The following is a 16,586-nucleotide window of genomic DNA, read 5'->3' as shown; positions in this document are numbered from 1 at the left end:
AATCTTTTACTCAGCATGCTTTTTCTTTTTCGAATCCAAACAAATCTTTTTGGAAGTTTTTATGATCCATCTTTGCTCCGCCAAAACTGAAATATTTCTTGTGGAGAATTTGTTCGACAAAAGAAAATCTTTTTAGAAGAAAATTTCTCCTCGTTTATGTTCAATTTGTAAAAATAAGGATGCAAATGTGGAGTACATGCTCTTTGAGTGTGATTGCCTGATTGGACACATCCTGTTTGGTTTTCATCTCCCTTAAGTCTTTTACGATCTTCCCTACCTTCAAATTCTATTATAGTGGTTATCTTCTATGATATGATATCTCTGTTTGAGTCCAAGAAGAATGTGTTGTATTCTCTTTCAAAATTGCTTTTATGGAATGGTCTGTGTGAGTATCTAAAAATAAATTCGTTTAAGAACATGTTCTAGTTTGTCCAGTTTCGATGATCAAGACTAGTTTGTCCAGTTTCGATGATCAAGACTAGTGTGAAAGTTTAGACAAAACTTGTATCTTTGTTATAAACATCATGTTTAGAGTCTAGAAACTTGAGTGTCGATTCTTTATTATAGTGGATCCCTCTATCCCTCCCCTTCTGAGTAAGAAGAAGTTTAATTGCAATGGAGTTTATAAAAATGGCTCAGTGGCTGTTGGAGTTATAGGTGGAGACCATGTGAGGGCAGTTTGTCAATAGATTGGGTTGTTGTGTTTAAGTTGTTTCCTCGTTTTAAGTGGAATTAATAGTTACATCAGTCATCAACAATTATTCTCTACAATTTTAAGTGAAGTTTTTGTCTTCGAACCTTGATCCTCTTTGGAGTTGTGTTTTTTTAATTGATGATGATATCAAAGACACTCATTTCATTCTCACAAAATTTGTGTTTTTGTTACTCCATCTTATTTTTTTATCGAAATATTATGAAAGTAATGATTAAATTAAATTTTGTATTGATCTTGATTTGTCTAATAATATTAATGTAGACTTCTTATTTATTGAAATTTTGAAATGATATAAATTTTATAGTTGTTTTGCAAATTAAATTGTTTGAGTTTTAAAAACAAAAACAAAATCTTTTGTTGGTAATGTAGTTCGTTAGTGGGATAATCGGTACGTTATAAAGTAATATGACAATCTTTTTTTAGTAGTATAACAATCTTTTTTTTTTTGAACAAAATAGCATAACAATCCTTATTATTAAATAAAAATTTATATGATAACAACCAAATTTTGATACTTTCTAAATATTGTCTTCTTTGAATGCTTTTTTTTGTTTGTTGTTTTCTTTTCTAAAACATGTGACTTTACTAAAACCTCCCGCTTTCTTTGTTCTTAGTAAAATCTGATTTCATGAGTCAATTAACAAAGGAAATTGATAAATAAACTCTAAATTTTATTATTGAAACTCCAATTTAATTTTGAAAAATGTGAAAAATGTATTGATAAACATGCTATAAAATTTGAAATTGGAACTTAAATAGAAAAATGTGAAGTTTATTTGTCAATTCCCTTACGAAAATACGAAATAAAACAAAGAAGTCGGAAGAAAATGGTGTCAAGGCAATCACTAGACACCGGGACACTCCTGTACTTGCTGCAAGTCCCTCTTCTCTTATTTTCCTATTCCTATCGAACACCAAAAAGATATATAGACACCCATAATTTTCATATTGTGCCTGTCTATTTTCTGATTAATGGCGATAAGTGTTCTTAAGAAGCCCAATTCATTCTTGTACAGCTTAATAGTATCATCTCAAGATTCAATCTTTTTACTCTCAAACTCAAAACCCGTCTCGTTTTCAACCGAATCCAATGACCCAATTCATAGTTCTCAGCAACTCTCACAGAAATCACATTTACATGTGTTTCAAAGGTATGGGTTTCAAGCTTCTGAGCTCACTGATTTTCTGAAAAAGAATCATTTTTTATTGAATTACAGCTCTTCTGATATTGAGAAGTCACTGAAAATATTGTTATCTTTGAAGTCATGTCCCAAGTTTGTTGCTTCAGTTGTATATAGTTGTCCTAATGTTCTTGAACTTGAGTTTCTTGAGAGATGGAAAATGGGGTTTAAGGAAAGTGGGGTTTTTGATTTTTCTTCATTGGCTGTTAAGAATGTTGTTGCGATTTCTAGGAAATTTGAGCTAAGCCCATGTGATTTTTTTCGTTGCGTGGAAAGTTTTAGGAATTTCGGGTTTGGTAGTGATACTGTTGAGAAGGTTTTGGAGGTGAATCCGATGGTGATTATGGCAGGTGAGGAGAGCATTTTGGATAAAGTTAGGTTCTTGGAAAGAATGGGACTCGAGAGGAGGGGTATTGATTGGGTTTTAGGGAAGTTTCCCGAGTTTCTGTCGTTTGGGGTGGAAAATAGGTTGATACCGTTGATGAGTGAATTTAGGGATTTGGGTTATAGTCGGGGTGAGGTTAAGAAAGGGATTGTGAGAGACCCGAGAGTTATTGGGTTAGAAGTAGGAGAGCTTTCTCAATGTTTGAGGATGCTGAGGAGTTTAAAGTGTCGACTTTCAGTAAAAGAGGAGATTTTGAAGGAAGGAACTTTTAGGGCCGGGTATGAAGTGAAACTGAGGGTTGATTGCCTATGCAAATATGGATTGATACGCAGAGAGGCTTTAAGTATTATTTGGAGGGAACCAAGGATGATTTTATATGATTTAAAGGAAATTGAGAGGAAGATTGATTTTTTGTTAAATGAGATGAAACTTGATGTTCAGTGGCTGCTGGATGTTCCAGAGTATCTGGGAATTAGTTTTGAGAAACAGATTGTTCCACGGCACAATGTCATTGAGTATTTGAGATCAATAGGCGGGCTTGGTGAAGAGGTGGGATTGAAGTCTTTAATTAAGCTTACTAGATTAAAGTTTCACAATTTATATGTGAAGCCATACCCTGAGTGTGAAAAAATATATGGAAGATTTGCAGAACAAGTTAACCTAAAAAATCAGCATCCTGTCGGGTTGTCGAAACTTTTTAAACCACAGAAGTATCCACAGTCTAAGGAAGTTGCAAAAAACATAAGGTCTTTCATGGAACCACTAGGAAAACTGGAAAAGTAGTCTCTCCAAATTCCAGGGACAAATGCCTCATGGAAGCTTCAGTTCAACATTTTGAAGGGGAGTTTACAGCATGAAGTGGCTGGGAAAATGCAGCTTTGCCACCGCTACTATTCTGCTAATTAGTGGTGACGGTTAGCATATATTGCAAGTGATCATTATTAGCATGCTAACAAAATTCATCATGAAATCCAGTACTCTCGACAGCATAGTGCATATCTTTAGTTCAGTACTAAACAAATGCAACCTATCCATAGTTTTTATTTGGTGATGAAGCAAGCAAGCTGTAAAGAAAGATTATCGATGGAGGAGGAAATTTCTCTTTAGAGGATTACAGATGACTTTGTGATTGTTCTCCCAAGCTGGGTGATTCAAGCTAACAATTGACAGGAGAAGTATGTGGAAGCCTGTTTGAGACATTCCTTTGATGTAGTCACAATAGCTCTTCTTAGTCATATATGTATACGGTGTTATCTAGGCTATTTTAGTATTAGTCTTACTTTGTTTATGGTTTTAGGATAGTTGGTGCGGACCATTTCAAATTCCCATGAACATATGCTAGTCCAGAAGCTATTAAGGTTCCATTCAGTTCCCTGACTCGGTATATCTTCCTTTCTCTTACTAGTATACAGCAGTTTCCTCTGTTAGGTTCTTCCCGTCTGTAAGTTGATATCATCTGTCATCAGGATTTCTGACTTGCCTTTGAATTTGACTTGGTCATACTCAATGCTCTAAAAAGAGCTAAGCAGCGGAGAGCCTTTGAGTGCTTAAGCAGATTTTTGATCTGATCATCACTACATACTTGGAATTTTTGAAATATAATACCATCTATGCAAGAGCAAAGTCAAATTGTAATTAACAACAATCTGAACACACAGTTTCTTAACAAATGTAGGTCGTTCCGATTTACAGTTCTTTATCGCTATTATATTTCAGATGTAAAAAAATAGCGGTCGGTGCTGCTTAAGATTTTTTTGACTGCTTAATTAGCTTAATAGGTTTCTTAACAGCTTAACAGTCCAATGAAGCGATAACTGGATATTCGAAGCATTTTAGATCTGATTCACCTTTTCTGCTTTCTTGAACACTGGTCCTACTAAATTTAAAGGATCATGGTAGGTTCCCTCTGCAATAAAAATTGAAGGATATGTTAGAAAACTATATTGAGGGTTTAGATAGCAAAGTGTGACAATATATTGAGGGTTTAGATAGCAAAGTGTGAGAACATCCATAAGGAACCACTGTATGAACTGACTACAGTGAAAGATTGCTATGGGAATCCAATTTACAAATTTCAGATCCCATTGCAATGATATGCAAACATTTCAGGTTGTTGATATATGTTTGTATAAATTCTAGTTTCTTTCTCTTCGAGGGAAGAGTTGCTTACTCATTCATATATGATTATCACTGTTTCAGGGACAGCATACTAGCTCTGTTTCCATGTACAGAGGACAGAGATATATGAATACTCAAGGTTGCTTGGGAACTCCCAATTCACACTGCTACCATTTCAACCATATAAGCTTGTATATGCACACATGGTGCCCGAAGTGGGAAGAGTATCAGATTCATTGAAGTACATTCTCATTTTTTTTTAAAGATTCTTTAAAGTCTCCTTTGGTTTCTAGCTCATATATATATATATATATATATATATATATATATATATATATCAATTTAGGTACTGTCAAGCAGTACTGAAATCTCTGAAAACTGGTTGAGCACCTGAAGTGGAAACGTGGAGACAGTTGGCATCATCTCTTGAGGAGAGGATAAAGACTCACCAACAGGCAACTCTCTGTCTTCTCAATTTTTTTATCAGTAGTTTACTTTTACATATCTTAGTAAGCGGTTTTCTTTGTGCAGGGTGGTTTCTCAACAAACTTGGCTCCTGCAAAGTTAGTAGGTAAATTGCTTAATTTATTTGATAGCACGGCTTCTCGTGTTGTTGGAACCCTACCACCTCCTGCATCATCGACATCTGGTAGCAATTACGGCAGCAGAGGAAGCTGCACTACCACCTCCACCTACCACTGCAGCCTTCCCAAATGGAACATCAGATTACAACCTGAATAGTGCCTTGAAAAATGAAGGACCCCGCAGTAATGGAAGCCCAGACCAATGAGGCCCTACTTCTTTGGTACATAGTTCAGGAATTCCACCAATTCCACCCACCTCAAACCAGTTTTCAGCTCGCGGACGGATGGGAGTTAGATCAAGGTAACTCAAAGTTCAATTGAAATGTATGTTATATGCTTTAAATTTTCCTATTAAGTATGCTACTGTTGAGCAGCAGAAGACAGTCGGTTAAAGAAGATATTTCTTTCAAGTAGGCTTTGACCTGAATATAGTTCTTAACTTTGTAAGACTGGATGGTTTAAGTCCAGTATTGTCACCTGCATTTTTAGTCTTTTGACCTTAATGGATTTGCTGTCGTGATTGATGAGTTAGTATCATTAACAATATGAAATAGTTAGCAATATCTTTAAGGAGACGTAAATAAGTCCTGGATACAAGTACTTGCGGAGTTTTCTCTGGCTAGGAGGCTAACATAGTGATCAGATCATAGGCATGAGATTAGTGTCAGGTATTTGTATCATTAAGTGATTCTTATGTAACTTAAACACAGTTAGAACAGCCTAACATGGTGTTTTTTTGATGAGCTTAAGGAATCACTAGTCCTGGCAAATATGGTGGATTGTTGTGAATTGCTGATACATCAATTGTTAGTTAAGGAGTTATTCAGTCTGCAGACTGTATTTAGAACATCTGGTAGACGATGGCATTGTATCTAGAACTTGTGTTAGACTTTTGCATTGTACTATCTGGCAAGACATTTGGCTTCATGTTTAATAAAAAATTAGTTTGAGGTAGGTAAATGCTTACCCCCCCTGAAAGTATTACATTAAAGTTTTTCTAAAGAGTAACTTGAAGCAGCAGAAATTTTTATTTCTTTCAGTTTCCATTTACCTTCTGACTTTCATGGTTTTGGAGTTTTTTAGGTATGTTTACACCTTTAACAAAGGTGGTGGAAATCAAACAAACATGTTCCAGTCACCATCTGTGCCTTCAGTTAAGGCCAAAAGCAACGCTAGCCCAAAAATTTTTGTTCCTGCACCAGTTTCCGGACAGAGTTACAGACGCTGGATTCTGCTGTTGATGGAAGTGAACAAACCACTCCTGGTAATTTAGCATCGTTCAGCGACCCAGTTCAGTCCTCTGCCCCATCATCATTTATGAACATGCAAAAGAATGCAAGTATGGTTGACCTCTCAAAGAGGAGGGCAGCAACTCCTGGCATTGACAATGAATTCCTTCCTGCTTATTCCCGACGAACAGCATCATGGAGTGGCAGCATCGCCGATTCTTATAGTCCTCCCAGTGACACTGAAAAAAACCTCTAGGAGAGGTGCTAGGAGTGCCTCCCTCACTGTACATGCCTCCTAGTCCTGCCTTAGTACACTCGTCAGCAAATGGTGGCAGCTACGGGGATGATCTTCATGAAGTTGAACTATAAACAGGATGATGTATATAGCTCGTATTGCTCCTTGCAACAAATCTGCAGATACCAGCTTGACATCCCAGATGGTAATAAAGCCCTGAAACTATGAAGACGAGCAGCAGACAAAAGAAAAGATATTTTTGTTTCCGTTTTACCCTGGTGCAATACATAACTTCACACGGCTTACTTAGTTCCGTCTTGTATGTTTAGTATTTAGGTTATGTTGTTTGTCGAAATACCTGCATCATCGGCACTCAGAGCCTGATGGTTATACACTATAGCAAAGGAGTGTTAGCCCTCTGCTGTACAGTACACAATTTTGTCATTTATTAAAGTGAGGATGATCTCTTCAATGAGTACATTTTTAAATACTCGAGGAATAATAAGAAACTTCCACTGTTCCACGAGCCTCCTCATGAAAATACCAAAGTGATCTCAGATGTCGTTTAATTCTTTTGTTCATCTGGATAGGATTATCTGTGATACTTGTATATTTTCCCAATCGAGTGTACCTGTTGTGTATGCTCTTCTAACTCCACCGATGGATCATAATTGATATCATTTAGCCTTTGAAGATCACTAACTTTGAAAGGTCTCTCATAAGGCCATGATGCCCGCATGATTAAAATTTTCTCAGCTAGTCTGTTGCATCACCGAATTTAACTTAGAACCATACTCTTATTTACCAGCTCCCCCATATATGATTCAGCAACTTCCATCATTGTTTCTTCTCGGCTTATGTCACTTGATAGTACCAGACCTGTTTGGCCTGTAATGCAGAATTAATGGGTGTTGCGGGCCTAACACTTTCTCATGACCCGTGTCAAGCTCGGGTTTAAATAAATTTTTAAATTTTTTATTTATCATAATTATAATGTCTTTATATTTGATTATGTTATCATCTTCTTGATATACTTATTTATATTATTGTTGCTTAGATATAAAACTTTTATGTATTGACCTTTGATCCTATTTTAAATTTTGATTTTTTTAAAATAATTGTATACAAATACATGTTATGATATGAATTTGTTTCAGAATGATATATTTTATTTTTAGTAAAATCATTGTATTTTTTATGATCTGTAAAACGATGAAAAAATATTTAGCATATAAGTTGATTTTTAAAGTTTTTAATCGTTTGTAAATTTAAATTTTTTAATTTGTGTTTGTTTTAGAAGTTTAATAGATAAATGTTATGTATAACGCTCTCGTCGGAGCTCTTCTAGATCTGTTTTAATAGTTATTTGATAAATTAATATAGAAGTATAACTCAATTTTATGTTAAATAACTCTAATTTAAAATTAATTTATTATCAAAACTTTCTAACAATATCTTGTGTGTCGATCATTTTAATGTTGTAACATGGCGATATTGTTCTATGATAACAGTGAGGCTTAGGGAGCTTGCGTATTCGGACAATGTTGCCATCACCGTCTTCGTCTTTGTCACAATTTGACGGGGCTTAAATTAAAATTTTTATTTACATGTATTTTGCTGATAATATAAAAATGGACTAGTTGTTTATTTGCTAACTAAAACATGATAAAAATCTGAGTAAATATCAAGTAGGTGGTGGAGTTTTCCAAATTTGCAAAAAGTTGGCTGGAGTTTAAAAATAATAGAATAATGATCGGAAGGAAGCTTTTAAGAAGGAGTCGATCGTTAAATATCACTAAGATACTGACGATCCTAACACAGTCATAGGTAAATGAGGTTTTAGCTAAATAAACAATCATCTGAAAATATTTCTGACTATGAATACTGCTCAAGGAGAAGATTTTTTCGAAGTTATATATCTTACGAAAGACCTACTCCCTCCGTCCCTCCCATTTCTTTACACTTTCTTTTTTGGATGTCCCATCCATTTCTTAACATTTCAAAACTTACCCAAAATAGTCAATGGATCCCACCACTTCCTCACTTTTCTTTCCTTTTCACACTACTTTTACTCCACTATCTTCTTTTTTATACATTAAAAATTAAAAATCAATGGGTTCCACCACTTCACCCACTTTTTTTTTCTCTTTTCCGCTACTTTATACATAATTCTTAACCTCCGTGCCCAACCCAAACGATAAGAAATGGGAGAGACGGAGGGAGTATCTCCTGCGGATTCAAGAAAGGAGGAATAGTATCTTTGTGTGTAGCTAAAGGAGAAGATTTTCCTGGAAATTAATAGCGCCATAATGGGAGCACTGGAAATTTGTCATAATCATCCACTTCCTGTCCTCATATAACAGATGCAATTAGTAGTTTTTTTTAAAGTAATCAAGGTTTTTTTAATCAAAAGCTATAATGATGAAGCATGAAACATGCAGTATTATATAATTGTGATAAGGGACTAATCCTATGTTATATGTGCCGTTAGCCGTGTCATAGGACACTTGCAGTGGTTTTTTTAACAAAATTTATAATGAATTTTCTTGAAAGTTGCTATATAAAAGAAACAACATTACTTCTGAGCTGTTTTTTGTAGAATGTGGAAATAAAAAAATTCAAATGGCTGAAGCAATTGCGTCGATGGTTGTGGGAAGGTTAACTGATTTGTTGAATGAAGAAGTTCATCTTCTTAATGAAGAAGAGATCCTTAAATGGGGTATGGAGAAACTAGTGGAGAATCTTTTAGAAATCCAGCAACAGAAAAAATGTCTGATAGTTCTTGATGACATTTGGACAAATGATGCCTGGGATTCTATCAGAGCAGCCTTCCCAACTGAGACATCCGGAAGCAAACTGTTGCTAACAAGTCGTAATGAAGATCTTGCTGCCCATGTCAACACGAAATGCCTCATTCACAAACCGAAACTTCTTAATGCAGATCAAAGTTGGGAACTACTCTTCTCTAAAGCACTTCCAAATTCAGACCATATAGGTAAAGGTCTTCTCTTTATTTCATTCCAGTTTCTATGTTATACAGACCATGGACTTGAAAATAAATTTCTCCTTTTAGAATATACTTTTCCTGCAAGAATCAGATATGAGTATAAAAAAAATTATATTCACTGCTTCGAAGTTTTAGTAGTACACAACATCAATTATTATAAATTTTAAAACAAACATCCATTTCATTAAATAAATTTCTAAATTTCAAATAGCTGAGTCGATGAGGGAAACCAACTCGGATATCAGACGTGGCTTAGGATTTAGTTATCATATATTGATCTTTTTTATTCTTTTGTGGCTATTACATATTATAGCACGTAGAGACTTAAAAGAGATGGAGAATTGGGGAAGAGAAATGGTCCGAAGCTGTGCAGGTCTTCCACTGGCTATAATGGTTTTGGGGGGAGTCCTTGTAACAAAACCAACCTTCATAGAGTGGCAAAAGGTGTATTACGATAGTCTATACTCCCTTAAGCGAGGGAAAGGATTTGGAGAAGGTTATCAGAAGGAAGTATTTCACATTTTTTTTTGGAGCTACAATGCTTTGCCTGCTCAATTAAAATTGTGCTTCCTTTATTTGGGTAAATTTAAAGAAGACGAAGAGATAGATGCAGAGACACTGTATCAGTTATGGATAGCAGAAGGCATGGTACTATCGAGTGACAAAAGTGGAGAAGAAACAATGATGGAAGTTGCTGAATCGTATTTGGGGGAACTGGTCCATAAGAGTATGGTTCAAGTGAAATTTGGAGATGCAACAGACTTATTAAGAAAATTTAAATCATGTAGGCTTCATGATATTATGAGAGACCTTTCTTTGCACATAGCTAAGAGAGAAGATTTTTTTGAAGTTATTAATCTTCAAAAAATAAATGATGTTCATTATGATTCATCAGTGGAGTTGGCTTATACACGACAAGTTGTAGTCTACAGTTGCGCAAGAGAATTTACAAGTATCAAAGATAATCGTATCCAGGTCAACAAAGCAAGTAAACGACGTTTAAGATCACTTATGTATTTTCATGATAAGAGTCCTACTACAATGAGGGTTCCTCGTCATTCAGAAAAATTGGCATGGAATGTTGCACATTCCAGGTTCCTGAGGATATTTGTTCTGGAAGGAACAATGTTTACTGGTGTGAGCGGTTGTATTTCTTATGCAAATCCTGGAAATGCATTAGGTAGCTTGAAGAACTTGCGATATCTGAGCCTGAAGACCCCCATTTTGTTTTTTCCATCCATACAAAATCTGGAGCTACTACAAACTCTGAAGTTACAGGTTAGTGGTGATTATGATTGGGCACGTGTTGCACCATGGACGTCAACAAATGTTCTCGGGAAGTTGGGACGACTGCAGCATCTGTATCTTCCATTGAGACTTTCTGAGGGACCAACGGAAAGAAAGTTGAGATTTGATGGGTTGAGCAAGTTGGAGACACTTGAGAACTTTAATACAAGTTCGTGTGAGGTAAAGGATCTGGCCAAGTTAACCAATCTTCGGAAACTAACAGTTCGTGTATTGTATAGTCGTGAAGATGTAAGAGAAATGATGAAATACTTTCAAGCCATAGCCCCGCCCTCATCATCATCCTCTGATAGTTCTACCCCATGTCTCTTGAACGTGTTCCTTGATATCAGTTATTGTGATCTGCAATATGATGCACATACCTTGAGACAATTGTTTTATAGTCCCAACCTTTATTCATTATCAATAGAGGGAAAAATTCCAGAGTTGGTGCTTCATATTCATATTGACCATCTCTCTTCAAGTCGTATCACCATCCTGACCTTATTACAGTCTGAACTGGATGACGACCCAATGCCAGTACTGGGAAAGCTTCCTGCGTTGCGCAAACTCATGTTAAAAGGGGCCTTCAAGGGGGATAAAATGATATGCACAGCCAGAGGTTTCCTCCAGCTCACACATCTAGAAATGTGTAATTTATACTCCCTTAAAGAATGGAGGGTGGAAAAAGGAAGCATTCCCAATCTTTCCTATTTAAAATTGAGCCGTTTAAGCTCGTTGGAGGAGTTTCCCAAGGGACTAAAATTCCTCAAGCACCTTCAACAGGTGGAGTTGCTGTATATGTCCCAAAATTATTGGAATATGGATAGAGCAGCGGTGTTCAGGGGTTGGTCAAGAACAAACGCATTTTGTACTGATTGGAGCATGACTCTTTTGCCGATCAACTCTGTTTCAGAAGATCCAATTTGATTGGATACGTCCAAGAAATATATAGACATGGTAAGTTATAGTTTAGGGAATAGAGTAAAAAAATAATGCTCCAAGAGTGTCCCAGTGGTTTCTTAAATCACTAGGAACCACCAGTCATTTCTTTTCTATGTAAATCCTGGAATTGCATTGGGTAACTTGGTTAACTTGCCATATCTGTGTCTGAATACTGATTTTTTTTTTTTTTTCATCTTTCCAAAATCCCGGAGTTAGTGCATCATAATCATATTAATAATCTCTTCCTGACTTTATCTAGATTTGATCTAGAGGACGACCCAAAGCAAGTACTGGAGAACCTTCCCTGTTGCGTAAACTCAAATTGGCTAGAGTACACTTCAGGGCGGATGAAATGGTATGCTCAGCTATGGGTTCTCCCAGGTCACACATCCGGAACCACGTATACCACCTTAAGAATATGAATCACATCTACTCCCTCCGTCTCCTTTTACATTAAAAATGACAACATTAATCACATATTTGTAAAGTTATACCTAAAAAGGGTGGCCAACTTTGGCAGATGAGAAATGCCCTCAAAGAATGTGTAAGCTGATTAGTTTTGAGCCAACCAATTCTCAATTTCTCATTATCCAGCAGAACCTGCTCAGTAAATATCCATTTGATACGCATACACTTACATTTCTTCAAATTGACTCTGCAGTCTTAGTTCCAAAATTATTCATGCAACAATCTACATTTCTCCATTGCAAAAGAGAACATTGCAATGGAGTAATTGCTAGAAATATTTTCAACTAGGCCAGTATAGTGGATTAAGTAAGCTCGGATTTGTCATAAGTTTAGTAGGGAGATTAAACATCTACAGACAAGGATGGAAAACCTCTCAAATTTCTTTTGTGATTAAAAATTTCTATCGACATTAGAAAGAGCACGAGAATCAAGTGACACACTTCAGGGTAGACTAAAGTGACTTTACTCCTATGTTGTTGAACCAGATATATATGTTGGATTTCAAAAACAATGTTGCCAGTTTGGTGCATTATTTGGTTCATGTCAGCATGATTGCTACCCAATCGTCTTCATATGTGGAATGGACGGACTAGGGAAGAAACTCTGGTTAACAAAATATATGATCTTCCTCCATTAAGAGCCCCTTTGAGGGATTGGCTTGGGTCACCATTACGCAGAAGTGGCAACCTAGAGCTGTGCTCTTGCCGATTCTTTTTAATCTTATACTAGAGAAAATAGAAGAGACCCTTGAATAGAATGATTATGAGTTGCTGCCAATGTCAACTTGAAATGCTTAATTCACAAACCCATTCTTCTCAATGCAGAACAAAGTGAAGACACTCTGCTTGAAAGAACAGATTATCTAGGTAAAAGTCGACTTATAACATATCTCATTTTTATGTTCTAAATATCCCATTCTCTCCAAGAAAGAATCATCTTTGAATTTGTCAAACCAGTTTTTCAATATCTGAATATGGAAAATTTCTGCTGGTTCTATTTCACATGGTTGACGGAAGCAATTCAGAACGCATCTTCTACAATTAATCTCAATTACCACATTCTCGATATCACATCTGTAACAGTCACAAGATTGTACTATAGAGTAACAAATGAGATTCTTTTAGCAAACTCTAACAGCGGTTCTATATTGTAAACAGATTCCTTCTATTTTTCAGCTACCAAGAAATAATATTAGCAGCCCGCTAGTTACTATTCTCCGATGCACTAATTCCTTGGTGATTTTTTCTATGGATTATTCATGATTAATATATCTGATATTTTTCTAATCTATGCCTCATGTTCAACAGCTATGGAGCTGACATGCCATATGCAATAGTATTTCAAACCTTCTTATAACTTGGGATAATTGCAGTTACTCGAATAGCACGGCCTAGTTGTATCTCTAGGAATTCTGAGCATCATACAACGACAGGTATCATCTCTTATAAAGCTATATGTGAAACTCCCCCTTCTTCCTTGATCCATCAGATGGACATCAAATTTAATTAAGCATCCACTTGCGCTCCTCAAATTTGTCGTTAGCTTGTGTTTCGGGTTTCTGTAGCAAAAAGCTACAACAGGTTAAATGGATTCTGATAAAAAATTTGGAACAGCTTTTAAAAATAAGCATACAGCAGCTTAGTCTTATCTGTAATATAATGAATGCAGTTACCCAGTTAGTAATCTAGAATATTTCTAAATCAAAAGCTATAATGATGAAGCATGAAACATGCAGCATTATATAATTGTAATAAGAGACTAATCAACAGTTCTGTTTTGAATCTTATGCTATATGTGCACAGGGAACTTACCCTGGTTTTTCTTCAAAGTTGATAAATATATAAAAAAATTTGTACTGGCTCTCTACTTTGGAAATATATATGTGCTGTTTTTTTGTATGCTGCTGAAAATTTTGTTGAAAGTTTTCTGCTAAAAGACTCATCTAGTGAAAGACACAGAATGCGGGGAGCACTCAAAAACATGGTTAAGATATCTGTTGTTGAACCAGAGTTATTTGTTTTTGGAAGTGCTTTCAAGCAGAATAACTTCCAAACACTAATACATTGTGACGTCCCCAAACCCACATCCCGTAGATTCAGTTCACCATTCCAACTCTGACATATCTGTCTCGTCACATGCCACAAGTACATAGTCGATCGTCTCACTACATTATATAATTTTTTAATACATAAAAGTATATCATAACACAAATTACAAAGAACACAACTTGTTTCCATATATCGGGCTTCGACCATTTGAAATTCTTTATCTTCTTCTTTAACCAAAACAGCTCTGATGTATTCAAAGTGCTAAGAGCCAGTACGTAGTACACTAGTTTAAAGAAAACTTAAGTTCTTTCGACGTAGCAAATTCTGTGTCTTGCAAAGGACATGGTGGGTGTTTGGGTATGGTGCTTCTGGACTTAAAAGCCGGAGAAGCCCACTTCCTCTCATTTCATGCCCGTTTGGCAACTCCCGTGAAGTACTCCCTCTGTCCCATTTTAACTGATGTTTGACTTTCTGACACGTATATTGAGATGTGAAAAAATAATATCTATACTCAATTAAAAAATTCAATTCTTATATCAAATAAAAGTTTAGAATCTAAACTTTTATTTAATATAAATTTTATAAAGAATAATTATGTCTAGATGTGATTTTTTTAACATCTTAAAATACGTGTAAAAAAGTCAAAAGCAGTTAAAATAAGACGGAGGGAGTACTTAAATTAGCTACATATCCTGGTTTTTTTTGGGACTCAACTTCTTTCGGTTGTTATTGAAGTGTTACAATGTGCCAAGGATAATTAATAAATATTTTCCGGTATGATCACAAACGGCTCATATCTCACCATCTCATATTGCACATACTCTTCTATTCTTGTTTAATCAACAACTAGTTGAGAAGCCGCCCGTTGCGTCAGTCTATAAAAATTATATTAATGATTCAATATTAATATTTGTAGAATGCAATAATTTTGTGGCTGTTTATAAAAAGTATATTATTGATTAAAAATTAATATTTGTAGGATAAAATAAATTTTGTATTATAAAAATCTTGATGTAATACCAATACTAATATATAAAATTACAAAATTGTACTATAATTCATGTTGAAAAAATAAAAATAAATTTCTACACGTAATTAACAATTTAAAGCACGACGAATCTTAATTTTGTTTGTGTTTTTTTTTTTGAAAAGTAATCATGTTCTTACATTGTCACGTTCCTTCAATTTTTTTTGGATTGATTGTGCACAAAAATATCTAACTTAAATCCGTGAGATAGCGGTCTATAACGACCCTTGCTTGTAACAACCTTTATTTTTTAATATTGTATGAACAGTCTTCACTTAAAAGTTGCTTAAACGGAGCAAACAGATAATGCATGAATAATATTTTTCTATGTACAAAGTAAATCATATAAAAATTAAAAACAACAAACATGTTCGATGAACAAAACAAATATTATAAAAGAATAACCAACAAACATACATCACTAATAATTAATTTATTGATATCATCCATTAATATCATGTCAAGACTATATTCTTCTCCCGTGTTTGGATTTGTCGACTCTCACATAGCGGTCTATAAATACCTTTGCTTGCAACAACCTTTTTTTTTTTTCAAAAATGTATAAACAGCCTTCACTTATTGTTGCAGAAGAACGACACAACCGAGTTAGAAATCGAGTAAGGGAACTATCACCAGAAAGAGGTAGGGTTGTGGTATTGAGAGAGTATGTTGTGTTTAAATGATCTAAAACCCTACAAACTATAGGGGTATTTATAGGTGCAGAGAGACTTGTGTGTCACTCTTTCCCATAATTAAATAATCTGAAACAAAATCAGATTAAAACTTTCAAGCTACTACATTCCATAAATAATCTGAAACAAAATCAGATTCTGAAACTTGCTTCTAATATATCTGAAACTTAAAATGGTAGTTCTAATTTTTGATATTTTTCATCCAAAAATTTCAAAAAATTAGAAAAATAGAACGGAGCGATGTAAGAGCGCCACCTACATGCCCCTCGCTTCTCCTTTATATAAGTATATTGATGATTGATGATTGTGAACCTTGTAGCTGCTTGAAAAGAACACTTCGCTAGATGTATTTTTTTACTTGTATGATCTGCATTTATTAATTTTTTTCTTTTAGTGTACAGTACTACAGTTTAAAATTTGTATCCGTAAATATTTCATGTATTAATGATAAAATATCTTATATTACTGTAATTTATTTTTTAAAACAAACAAATTATTATATTACAAAACTACAAAACTATACCAAACTTATAAGTTAAGTTATCTAAACACTTAAATAACTTATAAGTCACGGTATCCAAACACTTATATTAACTTATAAATCCAAACCAACTTATCACTTCTAATCCACTTCTCTATTTTAAGCAATAAGTCACTTCTTTCAAATC

General features: G+C 34.9%; 2 protein-coding genes across 5 annotated transcripts; both read left to right on the top strand.

The window, feature by feature from the left end:
* The first annotated feature begins 1,540 nt into the window (after positions 1-1,540).
* On the top strand, positions 1,541-6,922 carry LOC108208825 (transcription termination factor MTERF15, mitochondrial-like). Of its 4 annotated transcripts, none has more exons than XM_064086473.1 (5): positions 1,541-3,662; positions 4,513-4,640; positions 4,746-4,854; positions 4,931-5,284; positions 6,067-6,922. In XM_064086473.1, exon 1 carries the CDS (start codon positions 1,688-1,690, stop codon positions 3,062-3,064), a length of 1,377 nt encoding a protein of 458 aa, XP_063942543.1. In that variant the 5' UTR covers positions 1,541-1,687; the 3' UTR covers positions 3,065-3,662; positions 4,513-4,640; positions 4,746-4,854; positions 4,931-5,284; positions 6,067-6,922. The 4 variants fall into 4 exon arrangements, with proteins under 4 accessions (XP_063942543.1, XP_063942545.1, XP_063942544.1 ...); XM_064086475.1 differs by having other exon boundaries at positions 4,481-4,640; XM_064086474.1 differs by having other exon boundaries at positions 1,541-4,390; positions 4,481-4,640.
* Positions 6,923-8,943: 2,021 nt separating this feature from the next.
* On the top strand, positions 8,944-11,871 carry LOC108207088 (probable disease resistance RPP8-like protein 2). Its single transcript, XM_017377554.2, has 2 exons — positions 8,944-9,442; positions 9,768-11,871. Exons 1-2 carry the CDS (start codon positions 9,070-9,072, stop codon positions 11,666-11,668), a joined length of 2,274 nt encoding a protein of 757 aa, XP_017233043.1. The 5' UTR covers positions 8,944-9,069; the 3' UTR covers positions 11,669-11,871.
* The last annotated feature ends 4,715 nt before the right edge of the window (positions 11,872-16,586 follow it).

The sequence above is a fragment of the Daucus carota genome, chromosome 2 (assembly GCF_001625215.2).
Source record: "Daucus carota subsp. sativus chromosome 2, DH1 v3.0, whole genome shotgun sequence".
Classification (NCBI taxonomy): Eukaryota; Viridiplantae; Streptophyta; class Magnoliopsida; order Apiales; family Apiaceae; genus Daucus; species Daucus carota.
The sequence above is the reverse complement of the archived record's forward strand: the minus strand, read 5'-3'. Positions and strand labels throughout refer to the sequence as shown.

Coding starts and splice junctions, on each gene's coding strand:
- LOC108208825 (XM_064086473.1), top strand. CDS start 1,688: ATGGCGATAAGTGTTCTTAAGAAGCCCAATTCATTCTTGTACAGCTTA.
- LOC108207088 (XM_017377554.2), top strand. CDS start 9,070: ATGGCTGAAGCAATTGCGTCGATGGTTGTGGGAAGGTTAACTGATTTG. Junction 9,443..9,767: donor TCCAAATTCAGACCATATAG/GTAAAGGTCTTC, acceptor TACATATTATAG/CACGTAGAGACTTAAAAGAG.